This window comes from Pomacea canaliculata, linkage group LG2 (assembly GCF_003073045.1).
Source record: "Pomacea canaliculata isolate SZHN2017 linkage group LG2, ASM307304v1, whole genome shotgun sequence".
Classification (NCBI taxonomy): Eukaryota; Metazoa; Mollusca; class Gastropoda; order Architaenioglossa; family Ampullariidae; genus Pomacea; species Pomacea canaliculata.
In genome coordinates, this window is record NC_037591.1 from 6,246,721 (window position 1) to 6,269,904 (window position 23,184).

General features: G+C 44.3%; 1 protein-coding gene across 7 annotated transcripts in view; it reads left to right on the plus strand.

Moving 5' to 3' along the window:
* Window positions 1–23,184, plus strand: part of LOC112558217 (high affinity cGMP-specific 3',5'-cyclic phosphodiesterase 9A-like) — a 45,492-nt gene that overhangs the window by 7,456 nt on the left and 14,852 nt on the right. For 2 of the 7 annotated variants that reach the window (XM_025228540.1, XM_025228539.1), the window contains exons 2-3: window positions 21,264–21,410; window positions 22,767–22,805. In XM_025228540.1, coding sequence (XP_025084325.1) covers window positions 21,264–21,410; window positions 22,767–22,805 — 186 coding nt within the window. Of the gene's footprint in view, window positions 1–4,861; window positions 4,997–12,882; window positions 13,011–18,177; window positions 18,351–21,263; window positions 21,411–22,766; window positions 22,806–23,184 lie in introns of those variants that run through there. The other 5 variants (XM_025228542.1, XM_025228543.1, XM_025228546.1 and 2 more) reach the window with 4 other exon arrangements.

Here is a 23,184-nt window from a genome sequence, read left to right on the forward strand (position 1 = left end):
ATTCATAACTTTACTGTTAGTGTAGAAATGTAGCTGTCAGTAGGTGATAATTACACGTAAACGCCACAGAGATATTGGAATAATGTCCTTCGTTTCTCATTTAACCTAACAAAAGTATAGTACCTGCAAGTATCCAGCAGTTTTTGTCGAGTTCAAAAATAAAACATTTTCCACCGAGAAACTGATGTCGACGCACACACACAGGTCGGTGGGGACAGAGATTTATTAAAGGCTGTGATGTATGAATGTGTTGGATAGCCGAGGGAACGCGTAGGGATGATCAAGGACTGTCCCAAAAAAAGAGGGAAAAATTCCCTTGTTCATTTAGAGCCGTGCTTTGGATGTTGTTCGTTGAATTGATTTGGAGGAGGTGCATACCAACGACTTCCAGAAAATGGCGGCTCCCATGTTGGCGTAATGAAAAACGCGCTCCTGGGTCGTGGGTTGGGTTGTTAATGGTTATGTGTGTGTGTGGGTGTTCTGATGTCATTTCACTTGGTGGGATACTTGTTTGATGTTTAGTGTCCTGTACCCGAGGCGCACCTCAATGGGTGTACGTTCGTCTACCCCGACCCTGGCTGTAAGCGTGCTGTCGCACTTTTAAGTGTCGCCGGCCGGGAGGTGCTAGCCCATCCAGGTAGTAGTGCATCACAATAGGTCACGCTTCACTGGACTAGATGGCTGGGAGTGTGATCTCAGATAAATGATTGATGGGTGGAGGTGATTGACGTCACAGTTGACCTTTGTCAGGTTGATGTAGTTCACTGAGCAGGATACTCGAGTCAGTGCGATGTGAGGGCTGTGTGTGTGTGTGTGAGAGAGAGAGAGAATATCTATAGTCTAGATTTTATACTCGGTTTGTCGATCAGTCTGTAGAGACATGAATGGCTTGACCCAACCAGCCACCCCTTGCTCTTCTGCCCCTTTGAAGAATTGATGGCGTGAGATGGAACCGCTTGTCCACCATCCCTGGCCTCATCAAAATCCCAATTATTCAAGTGTTACTTGACATCACGATGAGGTCTGAACGCTTTCCGTGACTCTCTCTTGCGCCTCTTTCATTATTGAAGCGTCCGTACAGAGCTAGTGCCAGCATAACTTGCGACTTCCCTTCTGTTCATTTCCTGCCGGAATCTAAAGACTTCTCTTTTCCGGAGCCTTGGCAGAAATAAAGGTAAAGCGAATATCATTAATTATGAATAATGAAAGTATTCCATTGCTGCTGCCCGCAAGCTCGCGCGCGCGTGCGTGTGTGTGTTTAAAAGAGATGGGTATAGATTGTTCAGCGAAGTGGGCTGTTCATTAGAGTTATGTCTGACATAGCTAGAAACCAGATATAGGCGTATGTTTTTGATAGCCAGTCAAAAAGAAGAAAAAAATCATGTTTAGACGATTTCTTAGACAATTTCTTTTACCTCTCTAGAAGGTGTTACTATCTAGCAGACGAGTTTCGTGACCAGGTGTGAAATGAAATTTTTATAATGCTCGTGAGTTTATGGATAACTTTTTTTTTTCTTAGTCACAACTCGGTCTTTCTTTTTTTCTCTTCACACACCACATAAAATATTGCCAGAAACTGAAAGTCTATATCCATTAAACTGAAACTAGAAAATACAATACACAATCAAGAACTTTTTGTTTTAAGAGTAGATAATGCAGTCCGTTTTTTTCCCCACAACGAATCCTTGCAGGGGTACAGATACATGAAGTTTCGATGTAAATTTTTCCTGTTGCTAACAGGAATAATGGTGGGACTTAGTCCAAGATTTGTCTTCACTGCTGTGCTTCTTTTTTTCCAAATTACTTGGGTTTGATTCAAATTTGGCGACACGACTTAGTGTTTCTTTCACTTTTTTAATATTAATTTATTCCTTTTTTCTGCCATTTTTCTTTATAAAGACTTGAAATAGATTTATTGAAAGGAGAGCTCAGAAGATGGAGCCTATCATTAAGTTAGAAGACAGCCTATCTAATGTCCCAGCTTGACCGGGATACCATGTAATTCCCCATGGTAGTCATAAAAGTCGATCACAAGGCATAGCGAAACGGCTAGAGATTAGTTGCCAGTTGACCTGGGATTGAAGGAAGGCCACTCGTCATTGTGTAGAATGACAACAGCACGAGTGGGAATTCTCGTCCGCATTGGGCGAGCGAGAACTCCAACAGCTTGTCAGATGTGCGAGAGTTTTCCAGTCCTGAAAAAACTAAGAAGTGCTCGTCGTCGTTGCCTGAAACTAAGTCGGCCGGAGTAGGCATTCCTTTTGTTGTCAGGGTTGTCTGCCGCTTGTGTAGAGGATATGTGCTCCGTGTGATGTCAACAGAACTCGAACGTGTTGGGAACTGTCCGTTCTACATAGCAGTCCACAATGGGGATTTATGCCGGCTTCGTCTGCTTTTGTTGATCTGTAAGCACGGTGGATTTGATGTCAAGGGTCTTTTATGGAACCTTCTCTGTTTTTCGACGTCTTTGTTGCGCCTCTTGTTAACCACCCTCGATGGCTTTGTTCGCCCTGTCGTTGGTGGGCAAAGAGCTGGGTAGTGTGGTCAAAAGCCAAGAGCTTGGCTTTTCAGAGCTCACCTCAAACGGATCATAACATTCCTTTTGCCTCCTGTCCGCCATCAGTCTTTCCCACCTTCCAATCTTTCCTTCTTTTCGCTCTAGGACTTCTGGCTTTTAGTCACGCGTTTCTGAGGTCTGTCAACAGGGTTTTGTTGGTGTTGTGCAGCCGTGCGAGGAGGCCAGAAATTAACGCCTGAAATAATACCTTGATCGGTCGTCAGCTATTAATTAATTACTTTCGACCTCAGCGGTCTCTTGGGGTTAAAGGGCTGCAAGACACGAAGAGGCGGATCACAGGAACTGGGGCATGCTTCTTGGGTGACACACCCCGAGTACAAGGGAAGGAGGGGTACACCGTGCATGTGTGAGTCATGGCTAACTAGGCAGCATGGCGACCCGCAGGGAATGCGGAGTGCATTCATTAGGAAACGAGCTCATCGATCGGTCACATCAGTACTTAGCCCCCTTAGCCCCACTTCTTCATCTTGCAAACATCGGGAAATGTGATGAACGTTTAGCTTTTTGCACTCGCCCCCAACCATTTTATGTGGCATGTCAAGCAATTGTCAGTCCTGGTAAGGGGTCAGTTTAACTTTTTATTTTTTTTCATTAAAGGTTATGCCTGCTGTTTGAGAGAGGACTTCGTGATGGTGGGAGTGTTTGTGTGTGGGTGGGGAGTAGATTAGTGATAGGAATCGCGCCGTGTAATGGATACGCGCTCCACAAGCTTCAAACAGTGGATAGAGATCTCCAGTTCTGTTCTCACAAGCTCGGTGTAATAGAGATGTTCGAACAAGTTTGGTGCTACCAGGTTATGTACATTTCAGAAATATACTGCCCACCCGTGTTTGTCCTCTGTTGAGGTACAGCCGCGTGGCGTTTTGACTACGAAGCATCGCACCTAGTGAACCTGTAGGTCGTCAGGGGCTTCCAAACACAAAGCCATCCTTTGGTGTTGCTGTGTGTTCTTCAGTGAAGACACGCTCTAAACGTGTTAGTATGCTTTGGTGAGAATTTCAACTTTCAGGCATGACATCTCGTAAAGGAAATGGGCTAGTACCTCTTATTTAGTGAATTAATATATTGTAATCGATTTAAAAGCCTTTGAAAAACAAGCAAAAACAAAACGCAAGATCCCAAACCAACCAACCATTTCCCATCCCTCCCATCAAAAAAAAAAAAAAAAAAAAAAAAAAAAAAAAAACCAAAGAAAAACCAAACAGAACAATTCGGCACTCTTATAAACCTTTGCGTGGTGGTCCTTTGCAGCTCACAGTCCGCTGCGGGCACTAAAGCTGTCTATCTAGTCCATTAGGCAAGTACTTAACCAGTTCCCCGGAATCCTTACCGGCTTATTTAATGGTGTCTGGTGTATTTTTAAAGTTTTAATTTTAAGTGGTATCTGGTTTATCGGTACAATGGGAATATCTTTTTCTGCGCGTTGACAGTTCCACGGGCGAGTAAATATTTGCAGATCGAGTAACATCGTGCAAGCACTTGGCATGTGGACATGCACGCGCGCACTCGCAGTTGTACATTTTAGCACACGAGAAGCAAGAGATTTCGCATTTTCATTCTTTTGTTTTTGTTTTGTTTTTTAAAGAAAAGTGATGAAAAGTTAGTCCCGTAATTTTTTTTGGTGGTTGGGTGGTGAGGTGTTAAGAGAGTACACTCTTCGTCAGGGTCAGCTTTTTTGTGAGGGCGATGTTCGCCTCCTTTCTCTCTCCCCCACTAGTCCTCTGCGGGGAAAGATACCAGTTCCCAACAACTGAGTTAGAAGGGTTTGCTGGGTACGGGTATCGAACTGGTGCATCTATGGTTTCGGACACCTGTGTGTGTGTGTCGTGCGTGGGTGCTTTGTCGTCACGCCTGCACTCTGTTCATTTTTCCGGTCATACGCTCTCGGATTTCATGGGAAACTGGACTTTGTATGAACTTCAGGTGTTGGCCTTGCCTTTGTGGCTAAAGGAGCTGGGGAGCACGTCATGAATGTCATATGTAGTACTGATATTTACACATTAAAGAAGGTATATACAAATATCATATTACAGAAACTGATGAATATGAAATTAAAATGGCTAACTTGAAGAACGAAAGTTCAGTTAACGTGCTAATTCAAGGCAGGAATAATTATTGTTTCGTATGCTAATGTGAGGAAATAAACTTCAGTTGTATTCGCGATCAGCGCGGACTTAAAGAGTTCCGCCTTAGTAACGGAAGGTGCTGAAAATTTTCATTTCCTCACTGACCTGAGGTCCTCGTTTCAGTTCTTTGCGCCCCGTGACATGCATTTAGAAACGGGGTTGTGAAGTTACACGACGAACTTTTACCAGCACTATTAGCCGAAATGCATGTTCCAGTGTGTCTGTGAGCCTGGCTATGTTCCATTACCAGATAGTAGATGAGCCTGGTTATGTACAATTACCCCAATAGCAGGTGAGTCGGGTTATGTACGATTTGCGTGAACAAATAGATGTCTGGTTATGTACAAAGTAGCATGCTAATGTCGGTGGGAATGGCGGGTGTCCGGCCACCAGACCTCGGAACTGCGGGGGCAGCTTCCGTTTCTGGCGACAAGCCTGTCAGGTTTCGCTGATCGTAGAACGCTTGAACTATCGAGTTCCAGGTACGCCGACCAAGTGAGGCAGCTGGGCTGGCCTTTGTTTGTGTAGGGATGGAGGTTGTGGTCGACACGGTGTGTGTGTGTGCTCGCCTGCGTGTGTGTATAGCCTGAGAAAGGCCTGATTTGTCCAGAGTCAGTGATGCGCAGTGAAATAAAGGTTTTTACCTTATGGTGCACGCTGCAGGTTGCACTGGGCTGTTATACTGCGATACAATCGATCCTTCGCCCGTGCATGCTTGCACTTCTTTGTAGGAGAGGTTAATGGAGCAGAAGATAGTGTTCTCTTTCTACTCAACCCCCTCTCTCCTCTTTCTCCGGAAATTTTAGCACAGCGTTGTGGCACGTTGAAAATTAAAACTCCACTTACGAGAGGTGTGCGATATTTTCGTGACCAGTCGGAAGATTTATTACTCAAAAATAAACCCAATCTAGTTTTTGAATTTTAGAGAGGAGGTTTTAAAATAACTTGCTTTATTTCAGGCCTAACATTCTGTGGCCAGCTTGTGCAGCAGCGTGCGTTCATAAATGAATCCAAACTTGGAGATGACTCCTTTAGCTGGTTGCCAGCAGTACCTGTCGATCTGATGTTTCTTTTAAATCTTAGTGTAGACAGGCGCGCAGGTGTTGCACCTCAGCTATAGTCGACACCCACAGTTCACTTTCTGCCTGCTGTCTAGATGGCGTCTTGCGTTTCTATTGGCCTTGTCCTTATGTTCCCTGGCAGGACGCCTCGAAATACTTGTGCTTTTTTCTGCAATCAGCCAACTTGATTGTGAGATACTGTTTGAAGGCGCGCGCGCGCGCACGTTCACGCGCCTACGCCGACAAACATGTCAGACTTAGTACTGTGACGCGAGAGCTTAGTTGTCCGCAGCAATGGAAGTAAATAAAATGCACATCAAATGCCAAGAGTCCCGACGCAAAAGACCCAGCTCTAAACCCAACAACACCGCCTGCGCAGTAAGCTCGAGGTTTTAAAGCACTTGAACACTGGGTGCGCAAAAGCTTCGATTGATTTCGACTTTCAGGTGAAACGTTCTGCATTAGGTATGTGGAGCAGAGAGAGAGGTGGGTATGTGAAATAGGAAAGAAGCTGTTTACTACTTTTTTCTGAAATGGAATAACTGTGACTTATGGATTCCAGCTTGAGCCAACAATTATCAAACCTTTCCAAATCGGTGAATTCGAACAAAAATAATTCCGGGTCAGAGGAGGGATGGGGTCGGCATCATCCATATCTGAGGATGGAGGCGGTGAGGTCAGAAAGTCCTTGGCATTTCAGTGTAGCGGGTGAGGCCGTAGAGCTGCTAACAGACCATAGTTTGTAAACAGGGAGCAGGGTATTGAGATCAATACGGCTGTTTGTAAACATTTTTATTTATATTTTTTGTATCTGCACATCCTTGTTCGTAATGACTTTAATCTCTGCTGGGAAAATGGCGGCTTGTTTAGCATTTTCAATGTAAACTCACGCATTTTTCATTATCATTATTTGTGCGTCATCCTGTGGCTGTAACTTCTCTCAGAACACCAAGTTAGGCAAGAATGATCACGTGACAAACCCGATGACGCGTCGTAACCGTTCTCTCTCTCCTCCACTTCCATCACCGCAGGAGAAACAATAATTATGGAAGGTGTTGGGCAAACATTCTGCTTAGGGGTGCCTGCAGTGTCACCACACTCTTGCGACATTTGCGCTATCCGGAAGGAAGCTATCCTGCGTCTGATTGTCCTGTCCACGCCTGTGCATCTCCTGACGTCACCGAGCGTGAGAAGCGGGGAGGGGGAGAGCGGAATTCCCACTTACGCGCGCCAGCAGACGACAGTTGTAATGAACGACAGCACGCATTTTCACATCACGTTGCCACAGTGCCACAGGAACTTGAAAATTTGAATTTGTTTGCAAGTGTTGTTTAAAATATTTAGGCCCGTATGTTACCATTGTTGTATGCGATTCTCAGCTGATACCTCTAGACCTTGGCGAAGAAGCCTTATATACAAATATGCAGCTTTCGTATTTTTCCGTGGGAAGGGGAAGTGTTACGAGATTCTGCGCAAAGGAAATCCAGGGTAGACTGCCTTGTGCGCTTAGCGGTTTCGGTCTGGAATCTTAATGGTGGCTGGGTTTTTCCCATTCCTTCTACCTTCTGAAAGTTACCGGCACACTGGCCATCGCTGGTACGCCTTCCAGCTGTAGAAGATTTGTCAGTGGTGGCGCGTAAACCCAGTTCCGCCAAACTGTGTCATCGCACGGGCGCTGACAGCTCATTTCATTGGTAAGTGCACTGATAGGCACCACGGAGCTGCGGCCGTCCATGTTTGTTTGTGTTGCCGTGGCCTGCGGCGAACGTTTGACGTCAGAGCGAGGCGGGCAACGTAGTGACACACGTGATGGCATGACAGGAGCAGCCTTGACAGAGGATTTCGCACTAATGACACTCGCCAGTGGGTACATTGTGAAGGAGTCAACACTCCCTCGCCCACCACCACCACCACTGCATTACAGTCTTACATCACAGCGACGTCTGAACTTTTACCCCCGCCGCCTCTTGTTTTTGCAGCAGGCGTCCATTTGCAATGTTTATGTTTTGGCCACGAGGCGAGTGCCTTGATCGGGAGGGACAAACTTGGTTTGATGCTGTCAGCTTGGGTGAAGATATGACGAGCAGGGTATCTGCCGAAAAGTGTTATTAACTTAAAGACCGAACTTTTTAACTACTGGCGGAGAAAATTGGTTTTACTCGAAAGAGGGAGGTGAGGAGCGCATGATTTTCATTTTATTTTATTTGCAATAAGCCCACTCAGGATTTTTAGCCATAACATCAGATAAAATGTACATCACACAATAACAATCATATGTACAACCAATGGTGATAATATGCCAAATGACATATATCTATAGAAATTACATAATCGGTGATAATGCAGTTCACAGAAACTTGAAATTCATCACCTACCTCTTCTAGATTACATAACGGACATAGTCTTAAATATCTAGGTATATCACTATATCTTAAATGCTGAATAGGGAATTTGTGGCAGCTTAACCTAAATTTTATTAAATTGGGTCTAAGAGAAGGGGACAAATTAAGGAATTTAAACGAAACTAAAATAGTCGTAAAGCATAGTGCAGAGCTTATTTGTATATCTAGTATCCATTTTTTAATAAATTGATCATTTCAGCTTTGTATTACAATTTTATTTTAAACTGACAGGGAAAAAAACTGCAAATTTCTAGATGAATGAAAGACCTAAGGCCTCTCACAATGAAAATATGTAAATAGGAAGTTGCACAGGTAGACATCTCCCGTGGTCATTTTTCACGAATTGCTTTTATTTCTCCCGATAAGTGCCCTCACCTCCCTCCACCGAGTTGACTCCATTTTTTTCCTGCCTGACGGGGAAAGTCAGATATTACTACAAGCATATCTTGCGTTTATTTATTTGTTTATTTTGAGAAGAAGCGGCTGAACGCTAACGTTGTAAACTGTTGCCGAGAAGTGGCGCTTGTGTTGCAACGAGTGGTGAGATTTGAGGGCTCGTGGATGACGTCACTTCACGCGGGGGTTTGAGATGAGTACTAAAGATGGATGGCTCTTGATACACTCACAGCACACCAAGAAAATAAATTATGGCTTTCTTGAGTTAAAATAGGTCAGAATTTCGATCCGTTCGGGTGAAAACGGTTCAGCAGAGCAGTTATGAGTAGTTAATACTATTTATTTCTTACGGAAATCTTGTTTCTTGAGTGACAGACCTATTAACGATGTGGTAGCTTTGATTAGCAATAGCGGTGTAAAACTGTATTGCACCTAATTCACCTAACTGTTTGTTTTTTGACCTAATTTGGGTGTGTTGTCACATCCTTCGAGGTTCTCGCTGTTAGTGTTCTTAGTGTGCTTGTGGAGCGTCGAGGGGCTAATTCAAATAATAGGAATCATAGAAGCGACTAGTACCATTCGCCGCAGCCTCGTACCCAGTCCCCTCTTTCTCAGAGGGTCCCACGTGTGGGTGTTTATACACAGATATCTGATCCTGTAATCTGTAATAAGTGTTTACCTTACTTCATTACAGTTCAGTGGAGCCTCACTGATTTTAATCTTGTTTATTTTTTGCCCAATGGGACTGTCTCGTTACCAAGTTTAGTTCCGGTGCCACACACACAAAGCTCAGGGCCAAGCTTTTTGTTTGCTGCGGGACTGTGTCGTTCGTTAAAGGTCTAGTGGGATGGAGTTTTTTTTTTTATGACAGTGACTGGTTAAAGATCAGTGCACGATACTCTTTCTTCAAATCTGAGTAAATGGCCCTCGTTCCGATCTCGAGGTAATCAAACCAGAAGCAAGCATCACCTACACAGAAAGAGGTCAACAACATGTAGATTGTACACAAATGCGTTAACGTTGTATAAACTACTGTCAGTGGGATAACTGAGGGCCGTACATTAATTAAGCGAATAGGTAGACAAATGTAACGTCCCGATTTCGAGGATGATAATGGTTGCCGGAGGGTATCTGGAGCACGGAAGAGGAAGGTGTTCACCCAGATTCGGGGAAAAAGTATCTTGCACAGTGCTGCTTCTTTCAGCAGCTTGTGATGGACATGTGTCTGAATCACATGCGTTGTTCTAGTCTGTACCAGCCTTTGCCGCCAGAGTTTTCGTCTGTAGTTGGTCCCTTGTAAGGTTGCCGTGATGTAGCCCCAGTTGCTGCACGGCACTAAACACAAACAAATCCCTTGTAAGGAAGAGAGACGTTGTTGTGATGTGCTGTGTGCACGTTAGCGCTTTAAAAAAAGCAAGAGAAGGTATCGTCCACAACCTTTCGGTGATTGGGGCGGTGTCCCTCTCCTCTTTTTTCTCTCCGTTACCTTACTTTACATTCTAGTGCCTATTTAACTGCTCAGTCGGCTTTATTGGGGATGGGAAAAAGGCTTTTTCTGGGGATATTGCGCGATCAGGTTCGGTCGTCTGCTTTAACCGCTTGGCTGTCCGTTTTCACCAGCGTGTGAGTAGGCCTCCATCTGTGTGTGTGAGAGAGAGAAGACATGATGGGGAAAATGCAATAACCAAGATCTCATACAGATGGGAGTTGTAAGCCGAGCGTATAACAGCCAACAAGTGTAGTCTACAACCTAGAGGGCACGTTTCTTTATCACCTTTCCCCCAATATCATGCACATAAAAGAACAACATATTCGTTGTGTGAAGAAGCATCACACATAGAGGGGTGAAAATGTTGATAATAACTAGCGCTGGTGTATGTATCCCCCATCCAAAAAAAACAACAACAACAACAACAACAACAACAACAAACTATCCTTAAGAGGTATGGGATGTGTCTCGCTGGAAACCAAACGGCTGTACACGCTGTTGGTTCCTCTTGCATGCTGTTAGAACCACATGCAGTATAAAGCCTGTTGTTAGTACCACTGCAGTGTTACGCCAGCTGTGATCATCCTGTCCTCGCCGGCCACAAAGCTGCGGCTATAGTCAGACACCTGTAACCGTCAACTTCCTACTATCACGTGAACGACACTGGCGGCTGTTTCATCAACACCTGTGAAAAACGGCGGCGTACTTGACTTGCCATCTGCTTGTTTATGATCTGGAAAACACTGCGAGTAAAATAATGTGCTTGGAAGGGGAAAATATGTGTGAGAGAGAGGAAAGGAGGGAGAATTTAGTGGGATAGGCAAAGAAAGTTTAAGAGAGAAAAAAAAATTCAAGGTTTGATAATGGAAATACTTGCGGTTTTTTTTTTCACGTCGGCGCATTGTCACTTTGAACAATAAGGACTCATAAATGTTTATGTGCTTCTAATTTATAGTTACCATTTTTTGTGCGGCGAGTCTGGATGGTTTCTTGTCCGTCAGAATCGCGCCTGTCCTTACTTTGTGGACCGTGAAGGAGATCAAATGACATCTAGGAATGGAAACAAAATGGCCAGAAAAAGAGAGAGCCAGCTGTCGATAGTAAAACATTTTTTTTTTAAGTTTTTCCCCCGAAAACTCGAGTCTATTAACCGACAACGAATGTTTTTTTTTTCCATCAAAAGACTTTACAGAAGCAAATTTTAGGGCAGTATGGCAAGGCGAAATGCAGTGGCCTTGAAACTTCTAATACAGAGGCAGTCAAATGATGAAAAGTCGTTGTTCTGGGCTTGCTTATTGCTGCTAACATTCAACCCCGTCATGCGGCCATTTTCTTTCTTTATTCCCCCGTTCTAAGAAAAAGAAATCTTATTTCAACATTGTCACCTTTCTTTGCTGGAAGATAATTACGCAGCTGCAGACCTGTTTGTGTATCACGATAAAATCCTCTCAGAGTTACAGGAGTTGTGGAGACCAAAATATTGCGTTTGTTTGATGTGTGATTAAACACATTGAATCAAGATTACATGGTTTTTCTGTAAATTTTCCTAACCTTTTTTTTTTTTTTTTTTTTTGAAATGTAAGGTTGGTAATCCTAAGAGTAAACAGGTCTGCTGTTGACATTCCCCATTGTGCATTGAGAATAAGCTGCTGTTCTTAAAGCCTCCGTCGCTCATTGGTTTGTCGCCGTGATATAGCCTTAGTTGCTGGCACTGGCGTAAAACACAACCAAACCGCTTATTGGTTTCATGTTGAATATATTGTTAGATGTGCTTTTTTAAAACAATGGTCGCGGTCTTGTGAAGAGAATGAGTTTAAAAGATTTGAATAAACTTTTTCTCTATAAATATTTCGCCATCTTTCTTTGTATAGCGGACACGCGAACACAACGCCTTGAAACTCGTATCAGCTACAAGCTTAGAAACTACAGATAGATTGGGGTCGTTGCCAGTTCGGAACTTGAGGTCCACTCAGTGGCAATCAGTCGACCTCGTGAAGGGATAAATGACGTTCTTGACCTGAGGTGGAGAAGCCTTTTAATGGCAGTATAATAGAGGGGGCTACAATGTCCTAAACATCTAACTCCCCTCTAGTTGGGACGTCGCGCAGACTGCTGTGTTGGTGTCACTTCACACACTTCCCAATCGAAACAGAGGTTCACGAGGGAGCAAAAGTTACACCAGTTGGGGAGGGAGAGGGGAAATAACACAGCATCATATATTATAGCCCCAGGTAAGCTATAGAAGTACATCAAATAACACAGGCAGGTAATAAAGGTGGGGTCCTTGTATCACGGTAAGGCATCGCGTACGACCTCTCTTTCCGACCTCTCCACCCCATCCCCTGCCCTAGACCCGATTGGACGGTGTAGGAGACGTTATAAGAGTAGGGAGTTGGCAGGAGTGTTGTGTGTACGAGAAGAGGTATGGAAGTTGCCTCTACAGTCTACTGTAGACAAAGCTAACCGCGGTTATTTTGACCTGACGATAAAGGTGGACGTGTTGAAAGTACAGGTATTGCAATTGTGGGATTTATTCAATGAAACTCCAGGATGCCAGCGGAGCGGGTGTTTGGAAGAGACCGGTAGTAGGTGGGAAGTGCCAGCGGAAAGCAGCGCGAAACTGGTGCTTTCAGTGAGGAGTGCGATCCTCATATCATGTGTCTTGTTTCTGGGTGAGCGACATCTTGTCATCTACAGAAGGTAGGAGTGTCGAGGGTCAGGGGGGCTACACGCGATCCATTATGACGTAGCGTCACGGGACCAGACAATAACTTCGTCCTGACAGGACGTGGGACAAAGCGGAGGTGTCTTGTTGCTGTTAGCAACTGAGAGTTTTGGGAGCGGTGTTGGGGGACAGGGTGGGGATTATAGGACACGACCATCGTCGTTCTGTTCCTTGAGGTCACTTTACTCGAGTGGTGCATTCCTAGGACGATGAATTATCAGAGTCAAGAACAAGTAAGTACGAATAAGGTCGGTTAGTTTGTCGAGAATTGTTGTCATGTATTGTGTTGAGCAGCGAGGTCGAGTTTGTTGAGATATTGTTGTGGTGTGATGTCGTGTGTATTTGGAGCACAGTGTGTATGTGTGCGGCCACGATTTGTCTGGCCGCGTTTGTAACTTTTTCAGGTTCTAAAACAAGAATTGGTCTTAAAACAAAACTGGTTAAACTATACAGTGATACCTCGGTTCTCGAACATAATTCGTTCCGGGAGGACGGTCGAGAACCAAATTGTTCGAGAACCGAAGCAATGAAACCCAAAGGAAATAATGGAAACTGGATTAATTCGTTCCAAGCCCCAAAAATGCCTATTTACTGGACTAATTTGTATATAATATGTAGAAAAACATGAGTCTCAACAAGAAATAAGAAATAAAAGTGTATTTATTAAAACAAAAAAACAAAACAAAAAAAATGTACTGTACAGTACAGTACAGTACAGTAAATTGTGTTTCATTTACTGTACCTGTACCAAACTATATGGCAGGAGGGAATGAATGTGGAGGGAGGAGGGAAGGGGGATGGTTATTGTCACTGATGACGCAAGCAAGGCGCGCTGGGCCAAATGAACGCCATTCGGCTCAACTCGGCTCATCTCGGACGTTCGGATGTTCGAGTTCCAAATATTTGTTCGAATTCCAAGACAAAATTTTCTCGAATTTCCTGGTCGAATACCGATTTGATCGAAAGTCAAGGCGTTCGAGAACCGAGGTATCACTGTATATATATATATGTGTGTACAAGAAAACCGCAGCAAGGGAGGTGAAACTGTTGGAAAGAATAAACCTCTAATTCCTTTCGACAAACAGAATTATAACAAATCGTCATAACATATAACATTACAAAAAGTCGTAATATTTGACATCATAATAAAAATAGTTAGTGTAATAATATAGGATATTCAGGCGCATGATAGTTTTAGAAATGGTATAATAATAATAACAAGAGCACTTCCTGCTGGCAGCAAACACAATGCACTTTGACATAAGCAGTCGGTCAGCAATATCCATGTAGATTAGCAGACTCTACAGCACAACCTTAGGCAAGCTCAGTATGTTTCAGGGCAACACAGTTGATAATTCAGGAACTGAAGAAGCGAACGCGACAACAAAACTCACATGGCGCAGGACAACATAAACCACGAATCCATATAACCCTCATCGTCAGCGACCTCGTTGAGGCATAGAAATACAAGATATGTTTTGCTAATTTTGCAGCCATAAAATACGGGTCCGCAGATCAGAAAATGGAAAACCTCTTGGTCCGCAGTGCCGAAAAAGTCAAAAGTTTAGTGAAGCAGGCATCAGTAATTAACCCAAGGTGAAAACTTCAAGCAATATGGCAAAGTGAAGAATAGGATGCGGAGACCGTTAGTGGATGGTGTCTATGATGTGGACGGTGAAACGATGTAGCACATGCATTGAATAAGAATGAAGAACAGAGGAAACAGCGCAACAGAAGTCGCAGGTCAGTTGGAAACACCAAAACTCCTAGATTCACAGACGATACTAAACGACACAGCAGCTCCCCCAATTAGACGAAGGGACGTCACTCTAAAGTCATAAAGAACAGAGTTATTAAATAACCAAATGATCTGATAAGCGACATTCTGGCAGTTAAACGTGATATAACCACTCTCGTGTTGTCCGTTTGAGCTGTTTTTGCTGTTTCTGGCTGCTGTCACGTTCTTGTTGCTTTTTAACGTCATTTCCATGTTTCACTTTCACATTCTTCACATTCTTCCTGCTTTTTTTGGCCACGCTCTTCATGATTTTTTTCTTTCACATTTTTTGTCCTAAATACTATAGTATTCTTTAATGAAGAGATTTTTCCTCCTTCGCAGTTTGGTGCGTTTCATGGCTGTTTTTGTTGCTGTCGTTGCTTCGTTCTATGACTGATGCCACATTTTTGTTGTTTTTTTTTCCCCGACGGCTGTTGGGATCTTGCTGCCTTTTTTTTTTAAACGGCTGTCAAATTCTTGATGTTTTGTCCGACTGCTGTCGCAGTTCAGTTACCTTTTCCGACAGCTGAAGAAGCAATGTCATGCTTGAGTCGAAAACTGGGCGAATTGCTGCCTTCGGAACTTATGTTCACGTGCATCACATGCTCATCCGAGCTTGTCCGACAGTGTTGAGAAGAATACGCCCACGGCATCATTTTATACAGCAAACATGAAGCTGCGAGCAGAAGCACGCGGTGGTTGTGAGCCAGACAGATGAAGAACTGGCGAGTAAAGAGCTCGCAGACAGTGAACTATATCTGCACGACGAATCAAAGGGGGTTGGAGGTGGATGGGAGACGGTTACGCCGAGTCAGCAACTGTGGCTGCATCACGGCGAAACAGTTCTGTCCTCTCTGATCCTTCTTGTCACATTTTCGCCGGAGAGGAAATCCCATCATACAATCTCTTGGTAACAAGGCGGGTTACCGCTGAGCCACCGGGATGTAAAGTTGAGAGGGGACATTTTTCTTTTTCTTTTGGCTGAAACGGGGTGGTCTTGAAGGGAAGTAAAGAAGTTCATTCAATTTTAACAGATGTATAGATAGAAGGAGTGGGGTGACCCCTATAGCAGATTCCCTCGATTTGGTCATTTCTATTCAGCTTGTGTGTGTTGCAGGGAGTGGCAACTATTAAGCGTTAAACAGTCTTTGTACACAAGTAGACTGTAAGGAAAACATGATGCCACATACCTAGTTTTACTATGTGCTCTAGTCACTAGTCCGTTAAGGGATTTACCTGTGCTTTAAGTCAAAGTCGGAAAAAAAACTTTTATTTTTAATTTTTAGAATATTATTCGGTCACCTTCGGCGCTGCCAAAGCCCCAAACTTTGAAGGTTACTGTTTGTTAGCAAACTGGTGCTTGATTTCCTAAACCGTTTTGTTTCCCACCTGAACGGACGTGGAGGGTCATAGATCTTTCATCGGATGATCTTAAGACGCCCCACCCTGGGCGGCAGTTTGACTTCAGTTGTAAATAATTACTAATTGTATCTAACGGTCACAGTACAGTGCGGTAATCACGTTATATCTGCGACTGGCTACAGCTAAAATATCGAGTAGAATATCTCTGATTACCTAGTAAGTAAATGCCAGAGCGAGCTCCAGACCTAGCTTGTCAGACGTTGCCATCGTCACGACCTTCTGCATGTCGGCTGCACACAGAAATAGTTGTAATTCATAGTCTGCCTGAGAGAAATATGAGAGAGCTAGCCTTCCTTCATTTTCTACATGACCGTGCTTGCAGAGAACTCGATCTTCGTCAGTGAAGCTTACGGTTCATGCAGATTGAGGCGGGATTGAGGGTGGATGGATTTCTTTGTACTATTTTGGTGGTGGTAGTGGTTTTACCATCAACAAGAAACACAAGAGAGGTTAGATCTGTCAAAAGGCGCTCATATAGTATAAAGAGTATAGTAAAGACATTTTCATTTTTAGTCAATGCCTCCTGTTTAAACAAATGAACAGCCAATTTCAATGCCGATGTTAACCACAGAACATAATATGCTTCTGCGTTAACATTAGAGAGCGACCAGGAAATTGATCGTAAAGAGAGAGAGAAAAAGATTTCGCTCGTAAAGAGAGAGAGAAAAAGATTTCAAGTATTCAAATAAAGTGTGAGAGTAGTTTCCGCTACAAATCTTTCGTCTTTCTCGGTTGGGACACAACAGTTGGGAACATGCTAAGGCTGCCAGATCCTGTTACTATGTCGTGTTCGAATCCCTTGTGCCGCAAAGACATTGCACAGTAGAATTGAAGCGGATGTTACTTTGACAGTACGTCCTCTTAGCGGTGGTTTTTCACTTTGAAGGCGGAGAGGAGTGAAACCGCCTCTTTCCCAGTGGCCGGCCTTTTCAATAGTCGTTACATTCCGAAATAACATGCCTGAGACGAGATTCGAAACCTAGACTTACAATTCTCGCTTGATTGGTGACGAAGCGGTCAAGGATGGACAGCGGCCATGGCTGGTAAGTGCGTTGCCAGTCGTTGTCCAGATCTCTCGGATCTCAAAAGATGATGCTACTGCGCAGGTGCCCCACACGTTGACTTAGCTGTTTGCTTTGGCTTGTGAACTCTGGAGGAGGCGTGATAAACTGTGGGCTGATAAACTCCCCGCTACATAGCTCTGATTAGGCCTGCGAGTCCCAGATAAGGCAGCATCCCCACCTCCGCTGGCCCTAGATGAAGTGATTAAAGAAAAGAAAAGCCCCTGTCATTTGTCTCAGATGACGAAGACAACTTTTAAAAATAGTTTTTCGTGTCGAGGTTTGGTGTTCGATACGATGGTGGGGAAGCAGTTAACAGCAGCTTTCGATCGATGCTTTCTTTTTCTTCCGTTAATGGACTGCGGCACAAGTAAGATGTTTTGTACAGAGTTGCAAGGCTCGTAGCTTATCGTGTCGAAAACAGTAAGCTGGATCCGCGTCCTCGGCACCGCTATCAGCGAACAGTAGCTTTTGGTATTTCGGTTAAGAACTGCTTCCTGGATGTGACGTCAACACATCGTCCCTTTTGCCAAGACGAATATTCTTTCCCGGTACATGAGTTGTTAGTTCTGTCCGCTCTCGCTGGGTTCACGCCTGTCGCCATCAGACAGGTAGGATTTTCGTCGAGAACATCGTAAGCTTATGGCGCTACACCCACGTGCATATACAAGATTTTTAAAAATACCAAGAGGCTGCGGTGAAGAGCACTCATTCCTGGAGGATTTATGAACTAATGCTCTATCTGCAGGCGATAAAAGGCGCGAGTGTGGAGACGCTCAGCAGTCATTCCATCTCGTCCAAGCGTCCTTCGCAGTCTCGGGGGTTGGGATGGGAGGTGTATAGCTAAAGGAAAAGGCACGGAGCCTTTCTATCAAGATGCTAGGCTCCCAGTCATTGTTCCAGGCTCGAGGTGGTGTTTGTGGTCGGAAACGACTTTTGGCAACGGAAAAGGACGGGTATGGGCGTGATGAAGCGGCGGCGGCGTCTTTCCTGAAGTGAGCTGCCGAGCGAGAGATAAGCCGAGCTGATTCTCTCTACGTGAACACGCACACGGAGCTGCTGACGTCACGAGGGTTGCCTGTTCGTATGGAGGGTGGCTTGTGCACGTAGAGGAGGGTGTGTGTGTGTGGAAAAACAAGGGCAGGTGCTGTCGAGGTTTCACCTGTACTTCATCCCAGTCCGCGCTTCGTGTGTGGAGCTACCATTCCTGTGGGTGTGCATGAGATCTCGTTATGTGACGTCTGGGTACGTGACGTGAGAGCACCGTGTGATAACTGCTGCTGTTTGTGGCACTACGACAACAAAAGGGAACAGTAAGTGAACTGTTGTACCTGACATTGCAGTTCATGTCCTCCCTTCCGTCTCGAACAATGCAGTCGGAGATACCTCCAGGCTGTTGTTGAGAGCATTCTTTGAAGTAAGGCAATTGCCGAAATGCTGATCAGATCTACTGGTAGAATATATTCCATAGTATTCTTTATTTTTTTCTCCCCTCCTCTCTCTCTCTTTCTCTCTATTTCGGACGGTCCTGTGGCGTAACAGTTAGCGCCAATACATGAGAGTTGGCTGTTATGGATTCAACTCTCGTCTCGGGCACGCTGTTCTTTCTCTGCATGTGGCATCTGTTTACGGGCTTGGCTGCCTTGCCGTGATAGTCGGTGGTTCGGCGTAAAACACAAACTCCTTCAACCTCTTTTTCTGCTACCCCTTTCTCACCATCTTCTAATCTCTTGGGAAAATCCATAGAGGTATAAAATTTGGTAAACGAAATGTCCTTCGGTTTTATTTCTCATTCTCCTCTTTCTGTTCTCACTCCTCTTTCTCCTCCTCTCATTTGTCTCTCTTAAACTTTGCTCTCATTTAAGCCAAAATCAGATTAAATAAAAGTTGGAGATGCAATAGCGACTTAACAAGACATACATCAAGCTCACACTCACACACACACACCTCATTGAGGGCGAGCTGAGAATGTTGACATGAACAAGCGACAGGGGAATTAATCGCTAACGGCATGGGTCTCCACTTGGCACCGTTTGCTTTGCATTATGAATACAAGGACAGACGGGTTGCTTTTACACAGCGAAAGTGCAATAAATCATTCCGCTGTTTGATGTCACCAGCCTTTGAATGAGGTCTTCCTTATCTACAGCCCGCAATAATATTGGCCTTCAACACAACTGTGCATCTCACTGTGGCGCTCACTGCGCCATTACTGAACATTGGTATCGACAATAGTTAACAGTTGCATTTCAAACCAGCTTATTTCAGCCCCGATCATTTTTATACAGGTAAGCTCTAGTTTACAAGAAGTAATGAGTTGCCTTTTTTTTTAAACGAGGAGTTATTTAAAAAAAATTATTCAAGCAGAATAAGATTTGAACTTGTGGTTTATCAGACAATAGCAAACTATTTCGGTGTTCAAACGTTCATGGGATGGAGGTATATATATATTTCGACTGAGAAATTTCCACTTGAAAGAATGGGACTTACGGACTCATGCGGTGAGCACTTACAGAAAAACAAAACCAAAACAAGTGTACGTTAAAAAAAAAAAAGTGTGATCCCTCCTCCCCCGTTGAACTAACTTGAGTGGATGTATGCTAGAACATGGCCCGTCCAGCGCGCTTCGTGAATACAAGTTTATCGGCTTCGGAGCAGGCGCCGAGCTTTTTCGCAACTTGTTTATCTACTGCAGGGGCTTTTATCAAGTGTCGTGCAGCCGTTTGCATAGGAGAGGAGTCGGGGGCGGAGGGAAGGAGGAGAAAGGACTAATATCAGAAGACGCTGTCGAGAACGAGGGCGAGGTTGTTGATGAAAAGACTGTCGCGGCGTTGTCGTCAGGTCATCGACCTGACCCCTTGTCGAGGATCGAAGTAGGGTCATGGGGTGTGTGTGTTGGGCGGGGGTGGGTGGGAGGAGAACAGTCCCTGTTCAGTAGGTGTAGATCTTTCCTGAATGCATCGTAGTCAGTGGGGTTGATAGAGTGTTTGGTGGGAGAGCTAAGGGAAGTACGACACGGACACCACCTTTATTGGGTAAAATAGGAAAAGCCAGGAGAGTCACGAGAGGTTGTACTGCCAGTTGTTTTCAGTAAGTGCGTCCACAGTGCAAAGGAGGACGGGCGGTACTCTAGAAGAGCTGACGTAGCATTGAATTACCGTGTTCATACAGTCCTACTATCGTTGTTCATACGTTCATAATATTATGGCAACAGGCATCGTGCCTCATGCAGTCATATTACAACCAATATCTTGGTTCACGCAGTGATGCCAAAACCTGCATCATGGTTCATACAACCATGCCAGAACCAGTGTTGTGGACCATGCAGCCATGCGAAAACAGTGTTATTCAGTCAGATATGTGAGAACCAAGAACATAACATAATATGAGAACCGTGGCTTACAGTTGCCATAACCAGTAGAAGGTTCATAAAGACGTGTGAGAACTAGTTACATTGTTCATATAGTCTCGTGAGAACCGGTTGCATGGTTCATATAGTCTCGTGAGAACAGGTTGCATGGTTCATATAGTCTCGTGAGAACAGGTTGCATGGTTCATATAGTCTCGTGAGAACAGGTTGCATGGTTCATATAGTCTCGTGAGAACAGGTTGCATGGTTCATATAATCTTGTGAGAATCGGTACCGAAAAGCACTCGCTGTATACGTCTTACATCAAATCGTGTGACTGTTGTGAAGCCTTTTGTAAATTATGATGAAAGGTCTCACAATATCCTTTGTTGACAGCAGGAAGGAGCTGCTGACACCTGCTATAAGTCAGAAAGTGTGACATTTACAGAACTTGCTGTGCGAGGGTCAGATCATTTAGTGATGATGCTGTCATTTTTCACGGGGGGATTAAGGGGGCATGACAGTAGTCAACTGCACTTCAGGACTTATTTTCATGAAAAATCGTTGAATCCAGACAATGATGCCTGCATTATTAATGTTACCAATGTCCTTTTTATTCTTATTCTTTCTTTTCTTCATTCTTTCCTTCTTTCGTTTCTTTTATTTTTTCCTTCAGACTTTCTTTTTTCCTTCCTCCCCTCATCCATTCTTTTGTTATTACTCCCATTCTTACTTTTTCTTTCCTTCTTTCGTTCCATTTTTGTTTATTTCTTACTTCTTTCTCATTTTAGTCTTCCTTTATTCTTTCTCAATGTATCCTTTTGTTTTTGTTTTTTTTAAATGTGTCCTTCACCAATTCTCTTTGTATCATCAACAGAGACGTTCAGGGCTGCTGCGGAGGCGGGGCCGAGCGATATCCTAAAGCTGTACAACACCAGGGGCAATCTGGTCAACATCTCACACGCCCTGCAGTGTAACACCCCGGACAGCCGCTACACCCTGGAGGTGGTCGCCATGAACTACAGTGAGTGTTGCAGCCAGCCATGGCGCCGGTGTCACGTGCGCGCTTACCTGTATAACACGGTGTGGAGCATCGCGCAGCTCTTGTGCACAGCTTTGGACACGAGAGGAGAGCTTGGATGTTTTTTGATGAATGGTTGGCTATAGCAGCGATCGCATTATTATTGAGCATAGTCCACCCACAGGATAGTTTGTACTCACTTTGCGTACTCGTCCGTACTCAGTGTGTTTCTTACCTTGCGCACAGCTCGTGGACGCCCTCCTCACTCTCTCGTGCACAGTTCGTGCGACAGGCTTCCTTTACCGCCATTCTTTGTGCGCCTACAGTACAGTTTACACCTTTCTCAGTCTTTACCTTACTGTCGCTGCTTCTTTTGATGTGTCTCATAAAGACCCGGCCTAATAAGTAGATCTTGATGTGCTGGGACAGGTCGGCCCGTGTGAGGAGTGTGCGTATTTGTCAGTCTGAATTAAATTTCCCTCTCAACAACTGTTCGGTTTGACATTTGGCAGGGCTGCAGGTCCTTTCAGACGAACGATTCAATGAACTAAAAAAAAAATTTTTTTTTAAGTCTTTGTAATTTTCCAGCCTGGAAGATCTTTAGAGAAAACAGATATATGTGACGGTGTCGAAGGTGTCGGTGGTTGCAAGTGTTTGCACGAATGAACGGTGGTTTGCGTCTGGGCACGCGACTTGTTTGAAGAGTACGCATGCGTGTGTGTGTGTTGGATAGGGGAGGGGGATATCTGTGCGCTCGAGCGCGTTTATGTAAAAGAGTGAGAGAAAAAGAGAGAAACGGATCGTTTTTTTGTGGTCGTGCGTAGAATATTTTACCGACCTAACTTCCCTAGCTCTTCCCACCAGAAACAGATTTGTAATCTTCATTTCTGGTAAAAACCGAGCAATCGCTAAATAGACATGATAGATTGTATTTACAAGTTAGCTCAGGATAGTTCACATCGCTGTCCCTTTTCAGAAATCATTGCAATGGAACCTCGCCGTCCGAACTTCTGTACCGTCGCTCAGGTCTAGGGTGTACTGTCCACCTTATCCACCGCTCTGGTCTAGGAAATACTATCCCCAGCTTATCATCACTTAGATGGTGCGAAATATCCACTTTACCATTGCTCAGTTCTAAGGCTATTATTCATTTGCCATTACTTACATCTAGGATATCTTAATCGCCTTATCATCGGTGATATTCATCTTACAATCACTCGGGTCCAGGGTGTACTATCCATGTCGAAGGTACAGTGTTGTCATAAAATAGATATATTGTTCGATAAAGCTATTGTAAACCATGATTTTAGCTACTAATCTGTGTAACAAGAATAAACAAACGATGTTTCAACATTGCAGACGCCTCATCTTTGGCCAGCATAGCAGAAGGAATAGCTCGTAAGCCTGGTGCATGATTGATACCTATTTCCGCCGGCCAGTGTGTTCGCCTTGTAATATTTTGAACTGCAAGTGAAGTGCATCTTGTGAAGCTTCTCGCTAGAACTTTTGTGCTTCGCTTTGGCTTCGATACACCTCGCTTGCATGAGCAACTTTCTAACATCACATTGATAGTTGTCAGTTCGACAGACCCGTCACACTGCATGTTATTTTAGACATTCAGCAACTAGTGTGCTAGCTAGCTCTGTGTGTGTGTGTCCGCTCAGAGAGAGTCTATCTGCGCCATTATTCTTCTGGTGGTGTTAGCTGACTGCAGACGACAAGAGCGTGCCATGCACGCACCCAAGTGTGCAATGGAAGGGGTAGGGGGGGGGATGAG